This window comes from Mirounga leonina, unplaced genomic scaffold, assembly GCF_011800145.1.
Source record: "Mirounga leonina isolate KUSES-001 unplaced genomic scaffold, KU_Mleo_1.0 Mir_418, whole genome shotgun sequence".
NCBI classification, from domain to species: Eukaryota; Metazoa; Chordata; class Mammalia; order Carnivora; family Phocidae; genus Mirounga; species Mirounga leonina.
Genome location: NW_023270739.1, coordinates 16,662,538 through 16,688,792, shown reverse-complemented (window position 1 = coordinate 16,688,792; position 26,255 = coordinate 16,662,538). Strand labels below are relative to the sequence as shown.

General features: G+C 39.7%; 1 protein-coding gene across 10 annotated transcripts in view; it reads left to right on the top strand.

The window, feature by feature from the left end:
* The first annotated feature begins 671 nt into the window (after positions 1-671).
* MYBPC1 (myosin binding protein C1) overlaps positions 672-26,255 on the top strand; it is an 88,505-nt gene continuing 62,921 nt past the window's right edge. For 2 of the 10 annotated variants that reach the window (XM_034987735.1, XM_034987734.1), the window contains exons 1-3: positions 672-874; positions 18,988-19,035; positions 21,252-21,296. In XM_034987735.1, coding sequence (XP_034843626.1) covers positions 850-874; positions 18,988-19,035; positions 21,252-21,296 — 118 coding nt within the window. In that variant the 5' untranslated portion in view covers positions 672-849. The remainder of the gene's footprint in view (positions 875-18,987; positions 19,036-21,251; positions 21,297-26,255) is intronic. The other 8 variants (XM_034987740.1, XM_034987733.1, XM_034987737.1 and 5 more) reach the window with 5 other exon arrangements.

Here is a 26,255-nt window from a genome sequence, read left to right as displayed (position 1 = left end):
TCTCTCTCTAATAAATAAATAAAATCTTTAAAAAAAGAAATTTGGCTTGACAAATTAATATTAACATGTTAATAAAAATGGGAAAGAAAATTAAAACCAGAGCACCTGGGTAGCTCAGTCAGTTAAGCATCTGCCTTCAGCTCAAGTCATGATCCCAGGGTCCTGAGATCCAGCCCCTCACAGGCTCCCTGCTCCGCGGGAAGTCTGAGTCTCCCTCTCCCTCTGCCCCTCCTCCCCACTCATGCTCTCTCTCTCTCTCGCTCTACTCTCCCTCTCTCAAATAAATTAAAAAAATCTTTTAAAAAAGAAAATTAAAAACAATAAACAGGTGTATACGAAAAGCTAATGGGAGCATAAAATTGTTCTCTAAACACAGATATTTTTTTCCCCTTATAATCTTAGTGAAAATTAAGGTGTATGTTGAAGCATATTATGATTTTTAACTTAATTTTTTGTCATCCGACAAACATTCTGCACTCCTGAGTTGACACATGCCTCTGTCAGACAGAAAGAGAAAAGTAAGAAGGAACATGAAGCTGCAGCTGAATTTAGAAAGTTAGAGGTGTTCTCATAGCCACATGAGATGGACAGGAGATTCCTTCCAGTAGGCGAGAGGGCAGAGTGCAGACAACAAATGTGAGAAAGGTCCTCATAGCTGTCAAGTTCCAGCATCCCTGTGTTGAAGAAAGGGTGGTGCCAACATGATTGCCGTGCAGAGTATAAAAGCCCTGGACTTCTCCCCAGCTGCTTGTCACACTGACCTGCACCATCTTTGACTGCTTGTGGGGTTTCTGTCAACCGTTGTCAGAGGGGAACAAACTCTTTGGAGAATAACGTTTTCTTGTGGTCATGCCAGAACCCACTAAGAAAGAGGGTAAGACTCATCCATAAATCTCTTTGTTGTGCTTTTTAATAAAATATGTTTATTTCTTAAACAGACTAAAAATAATAGAATCACTGTGATTTAAGGAAAAGATCCTTTAGAATAAACAGATCAGAGGCAAAATATAGGAAGAGTATAACCGATTGAAATATATCTGATGCAGATGGTTTATGAAGGTATATTGACTAAAATGATCAAATTATAATTTGATCATTCAGTTGAAAGGGATCCTCACAACATCATGTAAAGAAGTTAATTGGTCATGATGAACAGATTGCATTTTCAAGTATATTCTCTTAGGTTCAGTCACAAACTTTTCACCCTGTATTTGCAATTCGTGGGTGGTGGGAGGGGCTTGCAGTGCTTTCTTAGTTAATAAATTTGATCAAGATTTCAAAAAAGAATTTATGACAGTATCTCCAGATTTGCTATAGTTTTTCATGGAAAGACATTTAAAATATACAGATATACAGATGCAGGTATTTTTTGTTTTTATCAGTGCTTTTGAAACTTCATTACTTATTATACTGCTAAATTCTTGCATGCAAAAAACAAAATCAGACAACTGGGTAAAAGAGAATGTCTTTGAGTATCACTGCTAGATTGTGTTCTTTAATGAGTTTTGTTGTAGACTTATTCATAATATATAGCCTTTTAAAAGTAATTACACTGAAAATATTATAATATTCTTCACTAGAAGAATGCTTCCTCCAATAAGTAGTTTCTCCTTTTTATGAAAAAATCAATATTTAAAAACTAATTAGCAACATAAATAAATTGGAATTAGAAATTACTAAAATAATTAATGAAAAACACAAATTAACAGCACAAGTACATTGAGTTTAATTTTTAATGGAAATCTCTTTTTAAAATATTATTTCATTCATATTAGTCTTCATTAGTGCTTACTGAATCTTTATTTTTGACTTCTGCAAATAAAAGCAAAAAAAAAAAAAGAGCAGGAAGCATAAAAATAGTATTTAGTATTTTCAATTTTAATTCTTAAAACTGCTTTTAACCATTGTTTTGAAGAACCTTGAAAAAGATCCTAGACATTGATCCTAAAGTTGAAATACTACCCAAATTACCAAAAGTCTTTGAAATATATTTTCTTTATGTAATTAAGTAACCAGTGTTGACAGGCTGTGGTGATCAGTTTACAGGTTGGCTTTACTTAGTGGTGGAGGGCATTGATGGATGAAGTCTTCCACCCGAAATAACCACACCAAATGCATGCATTAATATGGGAACTTAATCCCAACTATCAGGCAGTGAGTCCAACCCCTGCTAAAGTGTCTTATTTGTAATGCAAATGATTTACATGTGTATTAAGTGTCCTTTTTATTTGATCTGTCACTTGACTAGCCTCTTCAGGGCTTATTTGGATGAAATGCATTCTATGTTTCCTGACTAAGGACAGAATATTGTTTTAATTATCCTGCATTTAATGGATGAATTTGCATGTGTTATTTTAACTCTCCATTGAAAATGACAAGCTGAAAAACTAATAAATAAGATGACAGACTGTAGAGCCTATAAAGTTAATTAACTTATTCTGGTTCCTAGATGTGATGAAGTTTTACTCTTGGTCTGACAACTGAATCTGACCCACTCTGCTTTTATTTTATTTTATTTAAGATTTTTTTTTTTAAAGATTTTATTTATTTATTCATGAGAGACAGAGAGAGAGAGAGAGAGGCAGAGGGAGAAGCAGGCTCCCAAGGAGCAGGGAGCCCGATGCGGGACTCGATCCCAGGACCCTGGGATCATGACCTGAGCCGAAGGCAGACGCTTAACCATCTGAGCCACCCAGGCACCCTTTATTTAAGATTTTATTTATTTATTTGACAGAGAGAGACACAGCGAGAGAGGGAACACAAGCATGGGGAGTGGGAGAGGGAGAAGCAGGCTTCCGTAGAACAGGGAGCCCAATACGAGGCTCGATCCCAGGACCCTAGGATCATGACCTGAGCCGAAGGCAGACGCTTAAGGAATGAGCCACCCAGGCGCCCCTCCACTCTGCTTTTAGAGACAATGAAATTTTAGAGCTACAAAGAGGAAGATCTATCTTTAACTTCAGCATCCCCCCCAAATTTTTTTTATTTTTTCCTTTTGAATTAATCAATACAGATGCCAAAATCCCCATGATCATCTTTTGCCATAAAAACACTGTTGATATTATGTGTTGGAGTCCCCCCACCCAGGACAGTAATTTTATACTCATAGATTCTTCAATTAGTTTAAATTTGGATGGTAGGTAGTACGGATAAAAAGAGGGTTACTGATATATTTAAAATCTTTTGAGGAAGTACAGGGATTTTGTTTGTTTGTTTATTTCCTTATCAGCAGAACTGATTCTTAAAGGAACTGCCCCTTACACAATTTTCCTGGTGAAATCATTGCCTTTTAATAGTGTTTCCTTTAAGGACTAAGGAGTATGGCAATTCGAGAACTATTCTGGTTCTTGTACCTTCTCCTAACTGATTTCATTTTCACCGGGGTGGTTTTGTTCCATAAAAACATCCCTCTGGATGATAGCCTCAAGAATAAAACATGCCACCAAACCAACTCTTCAGAGACATTTTATTTTATTTTATTTTATTTTATTTTTATTAACATATAGTATATTATTTGTTGTGGGGGTACAGTCTGTGATTCATCAGTCTTACACATTTCACAGTGCTCACCATAGCACATACCCTCCCCAATGTCCATCACCCAGCCACCTCATCCTTCCCACCCCCTCCACTCCAGGAACCCTCACTTTGTTTCCTGAGATTAAGAGTCAGAGACATTTTAAACTATGGACAGAAACACTCCCAGGGAACAGATTCCTCCAGTCCCTATAGATCTCCTTATATCTCCTCTCCAGCTGGGAGAACCATGCCCAGGAAGGACATCACCACTTGCAGGGAATCTTGATAGGATACATGCCTAGGATCCAGGAGGACATGGCAACTCCTCAAAAGAGGCTGAGCTTTCAGCACCTGTAAAAGATGTCTCTCTTAACCGCCTCCCAACCTACAGTGGCCGAATTCTGGGAACTTCATGTTAGGTCTTGGGAGAACAAAAATCTTCTGAGGAGGTGGAGGAAGGACAGGTGTAACTTTGGACATCAAGGAGGAAGTCTAATGGAAGTTACTAGTCAACAGTCCTGACTTAGGCTTTTGAAAATATTCTGGATGGCTCAATAACCCCTTTTGGAGAAAGAAAGCCTTATTTTTAAGGAGTAACCACTTCCCATTGCCCTCCTTTCCACCTTCATCAATCGTATATTTATTCATTAGAGAACTATAGTATCTGTATTTCAGTTTGAAATAAAAGGCCTGTCTTACACTGAGGATTCATGCAGAACCTGAGGCCTAGCAAAATTAAGTTATTCTAATCAAAGAGTAACAGGATGTGGGCGGAAGTTTCAGATTTGTGGGAATCTCCCAGAATGCCTTACCGATACATGTATTTATGTATGAACTATTAATTGAGCACTTAATGTTAGCTAGTCTCTGGGATTCTGTTCTAAAAGCCCTCATGGTTAATTGCCTCTGGGTTCTACTATGTAAAGGAATCACCTTTCACTAGAAATTCCTCCTTTCCTGTCAAAAAGTGATTTTTATCCACATGAAATTAAAAAATTTCTAATTAGAAATTAGAAAATTCTTCTGTGGTAGAATCTCTTAGTTTAAAAATACTATGAATGGCTTTTCAACCCACAAAAATGATTTCCTCAGAATTCTATCTCTGCAGTATGTGATCATTAAAATCTGGTTCTTTAATACACTTAGACAGTTGTTAACTGTCAGAATCTATAGGACTTAGAAAAATTATCTTCTAAAAAAACACCAAGTTGAGGACTTAACACGAGTTTCACTTTTTGTTCTGTGATATATCAGGCCCTTCATGTACTTCACTTGTGTGGAAAAGGCATAAGTTCTCCTTGGTGCTGGGGTGTGACTCATAAAACCTTGGGAGAGACACTGTAGCCTTCTCATCTTCCATGTAAGATCTCTTCTTGAAAACTCAAACATATGACGAAACATAGGTTCATTTATGACCGTGACTTTAAGGGACCATTCTGATAACTCCAGGAATCAAAGGTATGGCATCGTTGCTATGGACTCTTTTGTCACGTCAACATACAAGATCTATCTGTCAAAACTATCTTGGCTTTTTTTAGTAGGAATGGATGGGAACATGGTAATGGAGGAAAACTTTCTTTCAGTCCATAGGAATTTTTCCCTTGCTTTATCTTCCTTCTTGGTCCCTAGAGATTTCATCACATTTTAAACTTCTGCCCCAAACCTATCTGAATGTAGAGCAGGATTCATTACCTCTTGCTTATTCCTCAGCATCGCCCAAGGCTTAGTCATCAACAGAAAAGGTGACCTGGTGATGGCAAACCTCCCTCTCAGATCTGCTCCTTGACCTTCAAGTTCTACCTGCATGAGACTAGATGGCCTATTTCAAAGAGCAAAATAAATTTTGGGAGGGGAAATGTCATCTCACATATAGAATATGACCTTTCATTCAAATTGGGGGAAAGTTAATTTGGAGGAAGAAAGGGAAAGAATGGGAGAAGAGGGAGGAGCTATCTGATCAAGGGCAACGATTTTCCTCCAAATTTGAAATAGTTCATTTAGGCCAAGTTGTAGATTTGGCTGAGGAATAAAGAAGTTGTATGAATGAATACCATGATGTTTTTCCCCCTGAAAAAATTTTGCCACACTGTACAGGAGATGAGTGGGGCAGATCTGAGCTCTCTGCTGTGAGTAGAGGAATGAGTGAGGGAGGAATGAGTGAGAAGGAATACTCTGGGGCAAATGCACACCAGAGAGGCTTAATACTTGGCAAAATAATTCTTTTTCAGTAGCCTGCTTTTATGACTGCCTGGGCTGCACCTGTTAGGAAGATAAATAAAGGACTGGCCAATTCTTTCCTCTTAAGCGCCCTAAATATATCGCTTTAAAAAAACTTTGGAAAAACAAGTTGTATCCTTGCTTCTCATCCAGTAAATCTGAAGAAGTCTTCCCCAGGCCTTTCAAAGCCCAGCAAAGTCAGTGGTAAGAGAGTTCCTGAAATGAACAAAGGAAAATGCTGGGCTCTCCAGTGCGTCTGAGGGACCTAAGACAAAGGAAGGAAAGCACTTACAAGCCTCCATTCCCTCAATGACTCCCTTCATTTTGGACACAAGACATGCCTTGAAACATTTTATTTTAGGGCCCTTATGGACACACAATTCACACTTTCCTTATTTATAGCAATTTCAAAGGATCTCTGAATCCGACATGAACGCTGAAGAAATCACCCAGGCTGAAGTCACTTTTAAGAAATGCACGGACACGATACCTAAACAAATGGTCTTTTTAGAAACTTGAACAAATATGAAAACCATGTTTTTGCAATACTTTTGTAAGCAAATATATCCCTTTTTAAAATGTTAGAGAGTTGTGGGAGGAAACTGCCATGAAACAAAATAAGTATTGTGGTTTTTTACTGCCCTAGAAAGCATTTTTGTTATTTTTGCTAAAATTTTTTATAATTACTTTCTCTAAAATTTACTTGTAGGCTCTTTATGCACACATAGAAAAGAATTTTTATGATTGTTAATAATTACTATTTTTATCTGCACTCCTCCCTAATTAGTCTTTGAAAACTATATTAAGAGACTCAAAATATTCTTGGCAACCTATGACTTCTGGTAATTCTAGACCTCATCTCTAGACATACTTGGATATGTTAGGTAATAAAGAACAGGATTAAAGAAAGCTCGAGCAATCAAAAATAAGCAGAAAATTTTTATTTTATTACCTGAGGGGATATGGCCATGTCTTCTTTCTTTGTTTTTATTCCATGTCAGTTCTTGACAGGAACAGATGTCTTTTCTGGAGTCCTTGTTGGTCCAGCCCTATGACACCCGAGGAAAACCTAAAAAATATGCAGAAAGGCAATTCCTGATTTACAGTGTTCCTGGTTAGGGTAATCATGAAGTAGCCATTGTTTACTTGAGAGCAGTTTCCTCAAATTTGAAAGTGTAGTAATTAAAGAATATGAAACTGTAAAAAAGAATTTACCATTTAACTTCCTCTAAATAGGCAAATTGTCTCATAACGAGAGAGAACAGGGCTTCGGTCCCCACAGCTTTTTATAAAGACAGGCCCAAACTATCAAAGTGACAATATTGTCTTCCCTCTTCTGCGTGGCTAGGCCCAGGTTTAATTTATGAAAAGTATATTTGTTTTGGACAGCCTCGCCTATAGACAACAAGCCGAATTTCAGGATGTTCCCATTCACGGGGCAGATTATTTACGGGTTTTCCACTCCTGTGTTATGGGCAATGAATTCTTTATGCATTTCCAGAGTAAAATTTTAGATTTCATCAGACTGGGGTGGGAAGTGGTTGATTTGGCAAACCAGGATCATATAATCACATGCTTACTTCTCTCTCTAAAATGAGTTCATAAAAAGCTAACTGTAATCTGACTTTCATTATGCCTTTCAAGTCTGAAATCCACTTTGATAAGTCTTTTGCCCTTTTACACTCCCTTAGGAATCTTTTTATGGGCCAATTTGGCACATCAATACAACACCTAAAGTTATGTTTAATATGTCAGATGTTAGATCTTATAATTTTGTTTTATTCATTTTTTTGACTTGTACTGTAGATATTTACAAGAACCGAGGCTAGAAAATGGGTGTTTTTTTTCCCCTCCAAAATCATCCAACTCTCCCTCTAAATAGTATCAAATCTCTTTTTAAACTCCTCAGGAATTCTTTGCTTTATTAAATATCAGCTTTTGCATGTAATAAAATTTTCTATATCTTGCAACAGAATGTTCTACTTATGACTAAAAACTCACCTATTTGTATAATTCTTCATTTTAATTTCTCATTTTTTTAAAAAATTAGATGTCCTTAGAGTTGTTCTGCATATAGTCTGCATTTTGGCTTTTTCCTTATGCATATTAACTAATATTCATTATTAAGTGTAGTGACATAAACGAAGTGTACTATTCATAGAACATTCTAGACTGTTCCAATTCCTGCTGCACCATATATTGAGTTAGTTACACTTCATACGCCTCAGCTTCCTCCTCTGTGAAATATGAATAATAATAGTACCTAACCCATTAGGTCTTTGCACAAAGGAAATAAGATAAATAAGGTAAAAAGTTCAGAGCAGGACCTAGCACATAAGAACTTAAGTATATTCCTTCTAAAACAGCAAACTCAGAATATAGCATAAGGTGTTAAGTGCCTTCCTCTTCACCTAAACTTTGAGGGCATTTCCACCAACCCGTAACAACCACTGTAAGGTACCTAACAATGCCTGCTCTTTTCCTTAATATTTATTTAATAAATATTGTCAATATTTAGAATGCATTCCCAAACAGTTGCTGTTATTATCCTAGCCATCATCACCAACACCATGAGCATTTCCTTTGTTTACTTGTGAATCATCTTCGCTTTCCCCCACAGAAGCCCAGATCAAATAAGAGGTCTGTACTCCAGAGACTCTGTTGTGTTCCCACTGAAATATGCCATGTCCAGCTGAGGGTCTCCAGTTGTTAAACAGATGAAGATAACTAGTTGTTTCTTCACTGTTCCATTGTGGGAGCATGGCCTTTCCCACTTAGATGAAAGAGTCACCCTGCACAGTTGACCGTGTAACTGTATCCACCCCCAAAGGTTGAAAGGCTTGGGTTTGTGGAACATTAAGATTTCTCTCCCCACCAGGGGTGCTTTTAGCAGGTGGGGTCTTCCTCAGGTCTGAATATTTCTGGGATATCCACATAAAGAACTCTCCATGACTGCATATGGATGTGATTGATTGACTGCCACTGCGTTTACTGCTGTGGAATTTTATTTTTATGACCCCACCTGGCAGCAGGCCTGTCCTTCCTCTATTTTTAAAAAGTCACCCAGTCTGAGGCCCAGCAATGCCTTGGGGCAAGGCCTTTAGGGGATTTATCTGATAACCATAGAACCACATAAGAGTGGTGTGATTATGCTGATGGTCTGCCCAGGAACAGACCCCTGGGAGAGGCATAATCAGGGACTAAAAGGGGACATTGTTAACAATTCGAATCACTTTTGCAATAATTTCCTTGTGACCTGTGCTAAATTTTTAAACTTTTTCATCTGAGTAGAGATTTTCCCACACCACCACCCCCATCTATGCCGCTCCAACCCCTGTTGATTCTTACTTCAAGATGTTGTAAGAATAATGCAAAAGAGACAGTTCGTCAGATCTTAGCAAGCCCCATGTTAACAGTGAGAAGCTGTCCGTTGCTATGCAATTCTTTTTTTTTTTTTTAAGATTTTATTTATTTATTTGACAGAGAAAGACACAGCAAGAGAGGGAACACAAACGGGGAGTGGGAGAGGGAGAAGCAGACACCCTGCCGAGCAGGGAGCCCGATGCGGGACTTGATCCTGGGACTCCAGGATCATGACCTGAGCCGAAGGCAGTCGCTTAACCAACTGAGCCACCCAGGCGCCCTGTTGCTATGCAATTCTAACCATATATTAATCCTCTTCCTGTGTGGAATGACATCTGGAAGTTGAAACATGTGTAATTAGAAAGACATAAGAACAATTTGACTAGGAAGGGGAAAACATCCTGTGGGTTCAGGGAAATTCCATCAAGCTGAATAATGAGTCATTGAAAATTTGCATACTTGATGCACAATTGGACTTCATCTCTTCAGAACCTTAAAATACGGTCTGGCAATATTTAGCCACAGTAAATAAATATGGATTTAACTGACTGAAGAATTCTGAAACAGCTGGTTTCCTTGGATATCTAAGAGTTTATTTCGCTCTTGAACCTTATTATTTCAACCAATTTGGATAGAAACATACCAAAAATACAACATATTACTCCTTGCTTTTAAAAACAAAGGACAGTTGCCTATAACTTAACTGTGTCTTAAATTATAAATGTCAGTTAGTGTATCCTGAGAGCCCAAATTATTTGCTTTTGTATTAAATGAGCTCATATTACTTGTATTTTGAATTTGTGGCCAGTTTTTCATAGCCCTCCTGTTTCATCCCTTGCTACAAGTCTGCTGTCTTCTTTTATTACTCTTGTCGTCAGTATGTGAAGCTGCCCTCTCTTTTCTTTGTTGTTTGTTGTGGACCCAAGCAAGGTTTTTAATCCCCCTGAGTGGGGCTGCACTGTGGAGTGTCCATGGGCCACCTGCGGCATCACGTTTAAGGAGGCACTCACTCTCAGGGTCGTGCAAGTGCTGGATTGGCACTTGTGAGTGAGTGCATCCTTAAATCTGGCCCCTGGCCTGCCTCACCCTAGTCCCAGTTCCCAGGCTTGCTGAGGACCTGGGTGGGCTCTCTTATGAGAAAAGCACTTGCACTCTCAGTGCACAGGGCTTGGGGAGCAGGAGACAAATCCAAATTTGCATTTTGGAGACCCTTCTAAATTGGCTGGTCAGCAGCTGTTATCTGGACAAGTGAGGTTGGCTAGATAGCTGAATTCTGAGTAGGGGCGGTGGTACTCGACAATATTGCCCTTTTGTCTCGGGTACTGTACACAAAGGAAAATAAGTTATATTTCAGTCCACCAAATCAGTTTATGGCTTTTATTTTGACTGCTTCATTCGTTTTATTAATTAAGGCTACAGATTTTTCCTAAGTGGAGCATGTGACATGAGTTTATTTTTTCTAAAGTGCACAGACACAAAATAATTTTTTAAGAAGATTTACTATAAATTCTAAATGTTTTTCAAACTTGTTGGTCTCCGATACATTGGCACTTAATAATTATTGAGAAACTAAAATGTGTTTTTTTACGTGCATTATATCCATCAATTTTACTATGTTAGAAATTAAAATTGATAATTTTTTTTTAAAGATTTTATTTATTTATTTGAGACAGAGAGAATGAGATACAGAGAGCATGAGAGGGAGGAGGGTCAGAGGGAGAAGCAGACTCCCTGCCGAGCAGGGAGCCTGATGCGGGACTCGATCCCGGGACTCCAGGATCATGACCTGAGCCGAAGGCAGTCGCTTAACCAACTGAGCCACCCAGGCGCCCAAAATTGATAAATTTTTTTTAAAGATTTTATTTATTTATTTGTCAGAGAGACAGAACATAAGCAGGGGGAGAGGCAGGCAGAGGGAGAAGCAGGCTCCCCGCCAAGCAAGGAGCCCAATGTGGGACTCGATCCCAGGACCCTGGGATCATGACCTGAGCCGAAGGCAGCCGCTTAACCGACTGAGCCACCCAGGCGTCCCTAAAATTGATAAATTTTTAAAACATAAAAATACACAGTACCCATTCTTAATAGAACATTGATGTCACATTATATATCCTCTGCATATTCGTGAGACAATATGAGTGAAAAAGGCAAATAATGTCTTAGCATTATTATGAAAATAGTTTTGACCTTATAGACTCCCCAAAAAAGTCTCAGGAGCTCTTGAGGATCCCAGACCATACTTTAGGAATCACTATTATAAATCAGTAAAGAATTGCCTCTAAAAATATGTTTAATTTCCTAAATCCCAAGGTAGAAGATATCCACACCCACAGCCTACAATGAATAGAATAGGGGACAAATTAAGCATATAACTGTGAAAATGTTACATTAAACATTCATTTATGTCCAAAATCTAGATTTTGATGCATAAGAAATATGACAAGTACAAATGCATTGTCATTGTGTTTGCTGATATTTTTGGTGACGCTTATAATTCATGTAACCAAAACCTCTCCTAAGCATTATTAACACCTCCATGCAAATAATATTTTATATTAAAGCAGTTTCCATTGTGCTGGGCCTATGAGGTCTAGGCTGCCACATGCACACAGTGCCAAACCCCACTATCAACAGGGGATATGCCAGACAGTGTTTAGCCTATTTAACCTAAGAAGAAAGATAATTTGCTGTGCTACCCAAAATGACAAAAACAAGAGTTGGCCAGATAGAGCCTCATTCACCACAATGTTCACAAAAATAAAGGATTCACGTAGTTTATTTCAAACCAAGAGTGCGACTTTGAGAATAAATAATAGGAACAACAGTCTTCTCCTGCACACCAAATCACCAAAGCATGCCTTTAGCACATTTATTTTATCCCAAGAAAGCGACAAGAAGAAAGCCACAAAAAAAGGCCTATAATCCTACCACTCAGTGATAACCGTTATTATATGTTCTTCCTGTCTTTTCCATGCCATACAACATATTCATATGTTGTAATTATGCTCTCCAAGCTAGCAAAAGGCTAAATTACAATGCACCTGAGGGCCCATAAAATATTTTTAAGTAGGTCAAACAATGTATTATATGAGCCCGTGAGCCCAAGGGAAGGAGAGAGCTGGAATGTTTATATCATTTTGGTGTGGAGACACATACAGGTTTATTAATGCCTCTTAAGACTGAAGATTTTTTTTTTCCTCCTTCAATTTACTGACCATGGAACCCTTGATCGTGGAAAATAGGAATGGACTGCATCGGAGAAAGCCGAACCACTTATGGAGTTACTGGGTTCCTGGTCTTCCAGCAGAGCACCAAGGCCACATATGGGCTGTCTGTTTGCTAGCTGCGACCAGCGCCCTGCAGCTAGAATGCTCTGGCACTCTCGGTGCAGGCATGCCATTGGTAGCATACCTGTGCTTTTTACAGTAGGTGGTCATAGGAAAAATCCACCATAAATAGATCAAGCCCTTTGAACGCGTTTCAGTGTTGCAGAGGAAGAGAAAGTCTATATCTGTGAACTAGAAAGGATCAAAGAACAGCCGCCCTTGCCTAAGGAGGAAGGAGGTAGCTTTACTTGCTGGTTCAGAATCTAGTTAGTTTTTATGTTGTCCCAAAAAATATTTCCTTGGGCTTATTATTTTCTGGGTTTCCGAGTTTCTTCCTTTTATTTATTTATTTATTTATTTATTTATTTATTTATTTTATTTTATTTTTAAAGATTTTGTTTATTTATTTGAGAGAGAGGATGAGAGGAGAGAGAGAGCACATGAGAGGGGGGAGGGTCAGAGGATGAAGCAGACTCCCCGCCGAGCAGGGAGCCCGATGCGGGACTCGATCCAGGGACTCAGGATCATGACCTGAGCCGAAGGCAGTCGCTTAACCAACTGAGCCATCCAGGCGCCCCGAGTTTCTTCCTTTTATTAAAAAGAAGTTTAAAACAGCAACTTATATATCCTTTAGTCCATCCTATCTGTGTGTTTCCTAATCAAGACCATGGGGGAGGATGGAAGAGGGAGACAAAAACCCGACTTTATTCACCTGGCACAAAAGTCTTACAAAATTTGCCTTTGGGTTTTTGAATAAGCACAAGCATAGCAGGGCCTCCGTTCAATAAAAAACCTTTTGCTCTAAATCTAAAGACGTGGAGAGCTTCCCAAGGCCGGGTGCCTCCTGAGCGTTTGGACAGGGCTAAGCTAGTTGACCGTGGAGGTGGCACGGCTGATTGAGGGTTATTTGCTAAGCAATGCAGCCCAGATTTTGAAAGGGGGAATTCCTTAGAAAGGCAAGAGTTGTATGGGCACTGAGGGCCCAAACTCCAGCCTGATTGCTCTCCTGCCCTTGTTAGAAATGATGGGGTGGGGCGAATGCCTCTCAGCATTCAGCCAGCAGAAGGGTCGCCAATGGGAGACATAGTGTTCCCTGTGGGTAACGCGGATGAAGAAAGCCGCCTTGGGAGAGCCAGCGGATGGTTCTTGATTTCTTGGCAGCGAGGAGAAGGGGCTTTTGTGCGGGTAGGAACAGCCTGCCGGTCAACTATATTTATAGAGCACCTGCTGTGCAGAATTTGAAAAAGGAGGAGGAGACAGGCCTTGTCCTCAAGAAGCTTGTGATCAGAGAGGAGAAGTCCCCATGTACTGTAGACCCTTTACCGTTCACAGTCACGTTTGAAATGGGACAGGATCAGGTGATATTTAGGGCATAGTCTGAGCCTACCTGCTCAGTGTGGGCTGTGGACTGGCAACATCAGTATCACCTGGGAGCCTGTTAGAAATGCAGAAACTTGGGGCGCCTGGGTGGCTCAGTCGTTAAGCGTCTGCCTTCGGCTCAGGTCATGATCCCAGGGTCCTGGGATCGAGCCCCGCATCGGGCTCCCTGCTCCGCGGGAAGCCTGCTTCTCCCTCTCCCACTCCCGCTGCTTGTGTTCCCTCTCTCGCTGTATCTCTCTCTGTCAAATAAATTTAAAATCTTTAAAAAAAAAAAAAAAAAAAAAGAAATGCAGAAACTTGAAAGCTGCCACAGACCCCCAGGATCAGAATCTGCACTTGACCAAAACCCCAGGTGATTCCTATGCGCACAGCAATTTCAGAGGCACTAGAGGAACTACAAATGTTGTGAGCCTCGAATGTTTTGAGAGTGCAAAGCCACCTGGTTTCGTGACTAACTTGATAGAAAAGAGTAGTTAATTTACCTGTGAGCTTCTTTTTTTTTAATTAAAAAAATTTTTTTAAGTAATCTCTATACCCAACGTGGGGTTTGAACTCACAACTCCAAGATCAAGAGTTGCCTCCTCCACTGACTGAGCCAGCCAGGCGCCCCAGCCTGTGAGCTTCTTACACACAGGCATCTTATCTTATAAATGCCCACTCTTGTGAGATTTATAATGGATTTATGCTCAATGAATTCCGGTTGCCGGGTCCTTCTTCCTACAGTCCCCATTCAGTGGATACTGTGGAAATCGTTATGAATGAATCACTGTCATAGAGGCAGCTAATGAATCTGGGGAACATGCAAATGGCTCTTAGAGGCGTGGGTGAAGCTGGGCATGGCAGAACCTGTCGGTGACAAAAGATGCCTTGGAGTAAGAGAAATGCAAGAGCAGTTCCTTTAAGGCAAAAGGAGATGCTTTGGGGTCCTGAGACGTACCTGCAATCGTGCATTTTCAGTCTAATTCCTTTAATGCATGGCCTTTACCGTTCCAGTTTTCCTATTTCTCCAGGTCTAGGACAGCTGGAATTCTTTGTTTCAAATGCCTTGAAAACTATTGCGAGTTCATTTTTTACTGGCTGGTCAATTTATCTACAGTGTATGTAAATTTCATCAAACATCAATTATTATTACCATAGGGGAGTGAAGGGCCTACCTCCTCTGCTTCCTCAGCCCCCACCCCAATTCCAAGCATGTTCTAACATGATGCAGCCACAGACCTAGAAATAAAGCAAATCTCTAGTGAGTGGCGTGTGGAAAAACAGGAGTGTCGTTCTCCCAGGTGTGTCAGAGTAAAATGGTGACAGTAACAATGATAACCATAGAAAGAGAGATTAAAGTGTATATAGTGTCTACCACCTTCCCTACTCCCACAGGAATTCATCCGTTTCTGCCAACAACTCTTAAGATAGGTTATGCTATTGTTTCCACTGCATAGGAAAGGAACTTGAGGCACATTCCACTCCTACAGATAGGACAACATCCTTTGGAGGCTATGTGGCCATGGCGATAAGACCAACCAATTCTGAAAAGTCCATCAATCCACTTCTGCCTCCACCAAGTATGACAGCTAAGAAGGGAAATGCAGCCCCATGTGGCAAAGCCCAGGTTCGGTCAGGCAGATGGGGGGCAGAGCCTGGCTCCACCCTTCATGGGCTGCGGGACCTCGGAGGGCCTCACTTCCCATCTGCAAAATGGGGATGATTAAAGCACTGATTTCAGAGAGTAGTAAGGATGATAAGAATGAACATACATTAACATACACTGCGCCCTTCATGCAGTGGGTGCCAAAAGTAGTTGTTACCTATTTATTCCTCCACTAACTATAAAGAAACAGGGTTTCTATGATTTTAAGAAGGAAAAGTTCTGGCTCTGCCTCCATACTAGGCAGGCATGTATTTTCCTACTTCCACTTCCTGCAAATATTCTAAAAATACCAGCATTAATATCCTATAATATTTCTGTAGTTCTGACTATAATACAGTTGGCTGTTAATGATCGGAAGTTCTGTGGATTTCTTGGAAGTTGAACTAAGTCCTTTAAATTCTCATTTTGTTTTGGTTTGGGGGCTTTTACATAGAACACTGGGGCTACAAACACAATGGAAATGGACAATTCACATTCAGAACACATTTACAGTTTCAGTACCAAGAATAATTCTCTTTTATTTATTTGATTAGATTTCACCCTTGGCCTTACTTCCAAAACAGGATTTTAAGTAACCACAGCTTCCCTTACAAAAATGGGCTTTTGTTTATATAGATGCTGAGAAATCATGGCCAATGTGATAGTCCCTACACAATCACCAATGAAGCCCTTTGAATTCTTTTTTATCAATTCACTATGCATTTAATGTGTTTCCAACAATAAAGTGAGGTGCTAGGGAGATAGGAAAGGAAATGAAAGATCCCTGTCCTTCCTTACTCATTTGGGAGGGAAAAGAAACATAGATACACTGAGATAAATGGAAAATAATTTTAAAATAATTAATGAATGAAGAGTATATTATCATGTGGTCCAGAATGCCAAGAAAATAAGGGAGGGGAACAGAAGGGAAAATTAGCTTTGGGAATCCTCAGAGAAGTATCAAAAAGATAGACCAAGACTGACAAAATAACAGTAGTAGTTATTGCTGTAAATTATAGAGCCCTATCTACATGCAGGAGCTGTGCTTACACTTTACTTAGATTAGCACCTTGCTTTATTTCACAGATGAGGACACTAAGGCTGACAGAGATTAAGGAATTGCCCCAGATTACACAACTAATAAGGTGTAGAGTCAGGATTCAAACTGAGGTCTACCTGACACAACCACATTCAGAGAATAAACAAAAGGTCTGTTGAGGAAAAGATCATCACTCTTCTCAGGGGCAGAAAGGTCAGAAGTTGAAAAAAGAAACTAGCTCTAGAACAGAGGGGGCCACCAGGGTGGGCTAAGGAGAGGGAAGGAGGAAGTGCCCACTGGCAGTGGCTTTGAATGTGAACCTAAAGAGTGTAGACCTAACCAAATAGGTAAGAGAAACCCTGTCTGGTAGAATAACAGGATGAAACACAGTTGGGGCATTAAGTAATCCTTGCAGCTATAGGGCAGAGAAACTTGTCTGCAGGGAGAGCCAGGCAGAGGTCCCCGGGCATTAGGCAACAATGACCCTGTCCAAAAGATAGTATGCCAAAGAAGTTGGCTTCTTGCTCTCTGTATTCTGATATCCATGTGCTGCAACAACTCACCCAAAGCCAAGGAGTCAACATTAGATTTCCATTTCTGCACTCAGATCTCTGAAAATAAAATGCTTTGGCCCAGGGTTTTGTCTTCTGGTTGACCTGGCACTACAGATCCTTCCCATGACGTGGTGAAGAAACTAAAGCATTTCCCTCGATGCCATCCAAGGGACACTTGTTTCACTATATCTTCAAACTACATTGCTCCTGCCACGTTACCTTCTGCCATAAGGTTATAAGTTTTCTCTCCTTTGGTTTTATATTTTTCTCTCTCTTTAGTAAATAGCAACATATTTATGGTCATCTGAATGAAAATAGTTTGTTGTTGTTGTTGTTTTTTAATTTGGAGTTTATACCCAGCACACACACAAAAATTGTGATGGAAGGAGACATTGTGGCATCCTGACAGTCCTGTGTTCCTCCTTTCTTGATTTCTGTTGGGGTGCAGTCCATTCTTTCTTTCATGTTCATTCCAGCCTGCCTGGACTATGCATAGTGATAACCTTTGGGCTAAACTGTTTGTTGTGAGCTATTTTCCTCTTTGCTTGGAAAGAGCCAGCTGTGGGGAAAATAAGTAGAAAATCCTAGATCTGGACAAAGACAAAGCTCCTGGGATCCCACATGTGCTTATAATATGAAAAATTTTCTTTGATATTTGTTTATCAAGCAGAAAATAAGTTTAAAAGAGATTACCTTCATTAACTGCCCTAGAGTAGGAGAAGCTGATTCACACACAGGTCACTAATTCCCAGTTCAGGGAATCCATGGGGATTCAACAGAGGAAATTCCATGCCTTTTGGTCATGGGATATGCCTTTAGCTACTTGGACATAGTATATATATATATTTTTTAAGATTTTATTTATTTATTTGAGACAGAATGAGAGAGAGAGAGAGAGAGCTCATGAGAAGGGGGAGGGTCAGAGAGAGAAGCAGGCTCCCCGCCGAGCAGGGAGCCCGATGCGGGACTCGATCCAGGGACTCCTGGATCATGACCTGAGCCGAAGGCAGTCGCTTAACCGACTGAGCCACCCAGGTGCCCTGGACATAGTATATTCTTTAACAGAAGTTTCTTTAACAGAATTCACTGCCAGACTGCTCTATAATTCTGGATATCCAAAGCCAGATATAAAACCTCAAAACCAAAGCTCTCAAAAATTTGGATAAGGGTGGATAGAAATCTACTCCAGGGAGTGTCTGGGAGACTCAGTCGGTTAAGCTTCCAAATCTTGATTTCAGCTCAGGTCATGATCTCAGGGTCGTGCGGTCAAGCCCTGCACTGTGCTCCATGCTGGGCGTGGAGTCTGCTTGAGATTTTCTCCTTCTCCCTCTGCCCCTCCCCTCACCCTCTCATGCACTCTCTCTCTCAAATAAATAAATAGATAAATAAATAAAATATTTTTTAAAAAGGAAAGAAGTCTACTCCAGGTGTGTGCACTCCCAGAAATGACTGGGAGAGGGGTTGATTCTGTTTCTCAATGAGCAGTGGTTGGCCTCATGATAAGAGATGCTGCAGTGTCCTTGCTCTCTGGGGAAAGCGGGCTCTCATTACCGAGCACCATCCTCACCTTAGGCTCTACAGGATGTGAGTACTTTGCAACCTATGCATATGGGATGGGTGTCGTGTCCACTTTTCCAGAAAAGGAAAACAGGCTCAGTGCCATTAAATGCTCTGCCTGCTGCTTGAGGGGATAACTAACTGGCAAGGACACCCCGGATCCCCATTTTACCTATGCTGTGTCCGTCAGCACACCATGGAAGTCTATAGAATACCATTTAGATCCCCACCTCACACCATACACCAAAAGGCAGTGTGACTTGGTCACAGGTTGATGCTTTTCCTGCTCCATCCCTCTTGTCAGTACAGGTGAGTTGGCTGCCTGGAGTTGAGTGCAGCCTAGGGCTGTGGAAAATAGCTTTTGCCTGTGAGAAGTGAGACTAACACTTCCATTATTCTTTTCATTTCCAGAAAATGAAGTGTCTGCTCCAGCCCCAGCCCCAGCCCCAGCCCCAGCCCCAGCCCCAGCCCCAGCCCCAGGTGAGTAAAAATACCACTTCATGTGTCTGGGCCACAGATACAGAACGTCTATCCCAGCATGATCTGGCCTCCACCGAAGCTGTGAGTTTTAACCTAACTCCTATGGAGAAGTTGGATGACCACACTTGTCATAAGTTTATAATAATAATAACAGTAGTAATAATAACAATAATGCATTGTGTTTATATAGCCCTCTCATGTTAACTGATTTGGATGGCATGTCATACACTTATGAAACCCTTCTAGTGACGCCGAAGTTGTTGTTATGCCCATGTTTTAGCATTGTGGAGCCTGAGCCTCCAAGGGGATGAAGGATTTGCAACACTTTTTCACATAGAGCTAAAGGCAAACAAAGTCCACATCTTTCTTGTGAGAGTAGGGAACGCATTCCAGCTCAGTCCTGGAAGATGAGCAGCCCTCTGCCCACTTGAACTATGTCACCATCAAGCATCTGGAGAAACAGTTTCCAGGACAGTTTGGTGGCCTCTGAGACTCCACTCCTCCAGTTTTTAGTACCCTGTTGTCCACCAGGTGGCAACAAAAAAGGAAGGCATAAAGAGTTGTAGGGAACTCCTGGGCGGTAGAGGGAATGCTCAGTGACAGTGGGCATTACTACTTTGCACAGCAGGTGAAGTCCGCTTTTGCGTTCACATAGACCTAAGGAAGAGAACAGGATTGGAACTCTAAGTGGAAAACATTTCCCTGGATTCTGTTCGCTTACAACCAAGTAGAAGATAAAATACGGCCTGGAGAACACCTCAGTATAATACAACCACCATATTGAAACACAAGACAATACTAGGAGAACCTCACAAGGCCATCTGTGATTTAATGCAGGGTTTCTTGAATTGACAATATGGTGTGATGAAAAGGGGTGAGAGGTCACTGTGGATCACAGTCTAGCTGAAAGCAGAAACTAACTAGGCCTCATTTGCTGGTGATCTTTTTGCATGAACATTTATAAGGGGATTATGAAGCTTTTCCATCCTGGAGATCATTTTCAGGAGGGCACTTTGAGAAATCTGACTGTTCACAAGAGCCCGTTTGTCCAGCCAAGAATACTAGATTCACATACTCAAAACCCTTAAACAATATAGAAGAATATTGAATGTGTCCACATGTGTCAGAATAAATGAATGAACGAGGCGCAGCACCATGTGAGTTCAAACAGGGACAAGCTCAGTTTAGTTTCCCTTTAGCCAAGATAGATGTGTGACATTCTTCTTAGGATGTTCTTGGGTATGTGTTCTCCTTGCACATACCAATTTATTTTTGACGGTATTGAGTACACTGAGAACCTACAGGTCATTACAGACATAACCTTTCCCTTCTATTCTTCAGATCAGTGGCTGTCATTCGGCCACTCTAAAGTTTCCCTTATTATGGCATATAGGCATATTTCATATTCATTGTATAATACTGACCTCCTGTTGTTAAACAAGTCTCCTCCCAAACTCTGCTAAAATAGTTATTAGTTAACTGAGATTCAGACCTCTGTTCATCAATCCAAGAAAGAGAGAGAATTCATGCTTAAAATAATTATTCTCCTACATGTATCACAAGTCAGATGCCATTTGCAGGTATCTAATATGATTCTGGACAGAGAGAAGTAAGCTAGATGGTCTCTCTCAGCTGATGAAATCGAATGTTACTGCTCTCAGGTTGCATTTATTGCCACTCAACTCAACCTAGAAGATTAGTACGTGCACCAAAATATTTTCCTTGAAACTACTGGACAATTACAGATTTTATACCCTGGCTCATTACTATAATATTAACTAGAAGTTCAAACAATTGGAATCATTACATGCGTCAAGCTTCCTTAAAAAATCAGTCCCGTTTGAGGTCTAAAATGAAGTAATCCACATTTTATACTCACTTCCACACCAGTGTGTTTAACATAGTCCCAGCATAGCTAAGTATATTTTAACAAAATCTGTATTGCATGTTTCTATGTATACTTTTTTCAAAAATGATCAGATTTATTCATTGCTTTTATTAAAAGTTCAATGTGATTCTACATTATCATTCCCAAATTCATAACCCATGTATCGCATAATGAATGAATATGTAGCATCATTTATGATCTCTTCTGTTGTCATTAATTTCTTCTCTCCCACCTTCCACCCATTGCTCATCACACAATAAAATGCTTTCTTTAAGACACTTTTAAAAATGTGCTTGTACTTTCCACACAGAACCAAATAAAGAGAAGGAGGCTGGAACTACACGAGCAAAAGGTGAGTTGGAGGGAGGGAAAACAAGCTGAATTCAACAAAATTAGAAGCAGAAAGAGGTCAGTAATGATTGCCGTGGTGGTCCCATAGAACTCTGCATTACCTTTCATCAGTGTGGTTTAGAGTTCTTTGTTTGCATCTTACCTGCATGACCAACCAGTCGGCATAATGAATCAGTTTTAATGATACACATTTCTAAAAGAAAAACAACAATGATAAAAACATCACAAGCATTTGTTGGGATGTCAGCAAATTAACTGGTAGTTTGCAAGTTACATGCATGTGAAGGAAAAGAGGTGTCTGGTCTTTTGGGGGATTACACCAATTTGGAAAGTTATCTGGATTACACACAACTTTTTTAAAAAATGAACTGTTTTTGTGTTACTGTGTGAACTCTTCCAGGTTTCACTAGTAATTTTGAAGGCCAGCATCTCATTTTGTAGCACTATGTATTTGCATAGACTTACATAATGGCTTATATGTATTGACAGTACAACCTTAAGCAAACATTATGTTGTTCCTTATTGAATTGGAAAACTCCTTTATCACTATAATATTATTCTATTTTTACTTTATATGAAGATAGTCCAATCTGAAAAAATGAATAATCTTTATCATGTACTGCTGTGGATCCATGAAATATTTATTCCTTTGTCTCCCCATGGAGGAAGTCATTGTCATTACTGACCAACTGTTCTAAGCTAAGGAGCATTACTCTTCCACAAAAGAAAGTTTTCACAGGGGTAGATTTGACAATTCTGCCTATATGTTTGTATCATCATTTGTAAGCGTTCATCTTTGATTTGTGAATTGAATCACATAGTTTAAATTTTGGAATAGTCCATTTTTTCCTGATTGCAATAAGATGTTTCTCTTTGTTTTGGATGCTACTCAAAATTATGCTAAGTATTTCTTTGGTCTTACTATGTCATATTTCATTACCTAATTCCTCTGGTATTATTGTCTCCTATACATTAGTAAATACTTTTTTCTTTCTTTCAGTACACTGGACCTCTTTTCTTCAGCTACCTTGAACTTACATTCTCATAAATGAACACATAATGTTAGTGCCCTCACTTTGTCCTTGACCTTCAGTGGCTCCCATGGATAGTAACATGAATACTCATCCTGGCCACGTGGGCTACAGTCTGAAGGTTATTTGCTTATGGAATGCAGACAGTGAAAACTCCTAGAACTCCTTCCATGAGATGGGTTCAAGGATGTTTAGGCATCCTGGCTGAAGCTATTGTAACATTATTCTCTACAAGGCCAATGGCATACACCCCTGTTTCCAAATTTGGAAAGGTGGTTGGACTAGGCTGTAAGGCTCAACCAAAAAAGGAGATGATTTAATCCCAGAGGGCAAGCTGTCAATGTTTAAACAAAGCCTGCGCCTGACTCTTGATGTGAAAAGTCATCATATTATATCTGTATGCTTAAATGAAAAAATGGTTAAAATCAACCAGTCAACCAATCAAGAAAAACTCTTTTCTATATGCAGAACACAGTATGATGAAAGAGCAAGGCTAGATGACTAGGGAATCCTGAAATTAGCCTCACTTTTTCTGACATTTGCAGAAGTTAAGCAAGGCCATGGCCACAGGTAGTCACGTGCCCAACCACATAAACCACCATGTTTATATTTGCTCTACAAGACTAGGAAGCAAATCAGTTTATGATACAAAGTGACATCCCTAAATAAAGTAGGTGGTTGGAAGTTATTTCCTAATACACAATCCTCTTCAACTATTTCTCACTTTCATCAAGGTCAGGGAAATTTCAAAGAAAATGCTTAAATAAAAGGTAGACACAATAATCATGGCTGTATGTATTTCCCTGGCTGAGAAGGAAGGCTTGCATGAGCATAGACAAGATTGACAGGTGCAGTAAGACCTGTTCTCCAGCACTGACTAGAGTGTCCCTCCCTGCCCTTCACCCTCCCCCAGCCTTCAGCCCATCTCATTGTTCTTTAACCAGTCAATTCAGGTTCCACTCCTCTGTGCAGCTTCCGCTTGACTGTCTTAGCTCACTTTCATCTGCCCTTCCTCTTCCTGATTTCTCTTGGACCTATTGCTTTTGTTACTAAATCACGTATTAGTGGTTCACTCCTTTCCCTAACAGGTTGTAAGTTTTCTGACAGTCAGGCACCATGTCTTAACACCTCTTTGGTCCCCTTAGCTCATTTCTTCCAGTGTTTGGCAGAGAGCTGCATGTGGTAATCTCCTAATAAATACTTGTGGAATGAACAACTGAATTTCCAGGCGGGCTTAGCTGTTGATCATATAGACAGTGGTCATCTACATAGATTTGTATTTCCATTTACCATGTTTGTTGGACAGGAGTATGAATATCCCATGCATACTCTTAGTCAATGAGATTGAGGATGAGATGCTGGTACTGTGCATTTGAGTGTTCTTCTTCAGAACAGAGGTATGATTTTTACTGTAAGGCCAACTCACTTAAAACTATTGAAAATGGTCATGCCTGGATATTAGTACATTTTCAGCACTTTAATTAGTCCTCTATCGAATTAGTTGAAGTATATTCAGTTAATAGCTTCAAGACTATCACCAGTAAGAACATTTTTCACAGCAATGTAACCTTAATATTTTTCTCAGATTGCCTGAATTTTTTGGCAACAATCTGGAAATGTTCTGAAAAGTTTTTTTATAGCTGCAGAATGTTGTTTGGTTCCTATATCAATCTTATAAGTAGTGTTTGTGGTTAGATTTGCCATATTTTTCATGTTTACTAAAGGTCTCTATCTGGTAAATAGCTGATTTCCCAGGAAGGGGTTTTAATATGTGTTTGTTTATTTGCTTGCTTGCCTCTGGAGTTGTCTATCCAGCTACCCTGCTCCCTAGTACTGCCAACTTTGTCCTGGAATTGAAGCAAGAGAGATGATGATATAGAAATGTGTGTAACCAAACAGCAATACTAGAAATTAGATGCACAAATCTCTTTTAGAGTAATCATACTGGGAAGCAACGTCCTCATAAAAACAATGCTGCCATGGCTTAGAATTCCTCCAAATAATACAGGTGGCAATCAATGGAGTACTAAGTATCGGTTCTTCTTTTCTATATTCTCAGGGGGACCAAAGTTCCGTCTTTTATTCGAATGTCCATTTATTCAGCAAGTTTTCACTAAGTGTTGGCTCTGTGCCAGGCACGGGTCTGGCTGCTGGGTCCTGTGGTCCTGGAGCCAACTTTAGGGGGCTTTGGAGGGGAGAGCGACCATCATCAGAGGACAGTTTTGAAAGCAGACAATTGTCACGGAGGGCCATGTGTAGAGAATAATGTGGGTGATCAAGTGGGATCATACTTCCTTTAGTCAGCCAACCTTGGTACATGTGAACACAGGGTAATGAGATTGGGTCTCTTCTCTACCTTAACAATTGGCCCTCAGGGAAGTTCAAAACTGGTCTTGGGAGTGCTTCCAGATGTGTCAGAACATTAGAATCAGAGACCACTTTGAAGAGCAGTATTCATTTCAATGCCTAACTTCTGACATTTAAAAACCATTTTTTTGTTTTTGCATCTTAATAGTTTATAGTCTGTCTATATTTTGGTAACCTCAACTGGGATATTTACTACCTCTTTTTATTTTTCTTCCAGAAAAATATTTGGTTTCGGTAATCACTGCAAGTGAATAAAGACTTACTTTCTTTTTCCAGGCATTAACATTAATATTACCACATAAACTATCGTGAATGAACCTTGTGCATATTAAAGATCTCACATAACTTGAGATGAAGAATCTTTCATTTGGCGTGAATGTGGTTGGCAGATGAGGAAGTGAATCAGCACAAGTTCCAGCAAGTTTTCTCCTAAATGATATGAAAACTTTAAATTAAAAAAATGATTAAACTCTTTTTCTTCATTTAGATCCCTTTTCTGCAATAACTTTATTATTCTGGTGCTTTTTATTCACATGCTAAAATTTTTTTGTGCAATTTTACCTTTAGGTATCAGAAAACCAACCATCTCATAGACTTTCTCTATGCTTTCTAATTACATTACTTTTTTGTAATGATCTTTGTTAAAAGCTAATATTACCATACTTTCCAATTCTGGGACGCGGCCATTATGAGTTGCAATATTGATTTAATAGATTTGGAGGAGAAAAAACTCATCAAATATATGTATTTACTGTAGGATGAATTCTGATTTTAGAAGCATCAAGGTGTGAAGGCATGAGCCTTTTCATTAAGAAACTATGATAAATTAATCAAATGCCTCCAAACATGATGAATTCATGTTAGCTGTTGATGCTGTTGCCTTCCATACGTGGTTGTTGTTGCCGCTGTTGTTATTTTGGTCATGGGAGCCAACGTTTTCCACAACTGATTTCTCTGCTTGAGGATTCAGAACTTGGTCACAATCAAACAAGGTATTATATCAGCAGTTAAGTGAGGTTTGTTGAGAGTCACATATATTTTAATTTTATGTGCTTTTTGGTCTTTTCAAAACTCTGACCAATTGTCCCAAGTTTGTATGACTTAAAATTAATTTAGGAAGGCAACTTAAATCAACCATAGGTAGAAGTTATTCTATGCCAAAGAGAGTATGTAGAATCATAATCTATATATTCTACTGTCTCTGCAGTTTTCTCCCTGCATTCCAGATTTCCTGCGTGCCCCCCTAAAATCCCAGGCTTGTAATATGAGACTGAGTTTCTTCTCTACTTTCCAGGCCTTCTTCTCTGGGAACTTCAGTTATTTCAAGAATCATTTTTATGGTTTTACAATTGCTATTTTCCCATGACTTAAAGAAGTAAAATTCTGCTTTGGTAAATTTCCCTTCCATGAGCTAGGGGAGAGAGTCTGCTGCTCTGGTCTGTGGTCTTCAGATATGCTATATACTAAGGATCCAAAAACAGATGTTTTTCATCATGATGATAGTCACTTGGAAACAGAAAAAAAGAAAATATGACTTACATATTGTATTTTTTGTTTTGTTT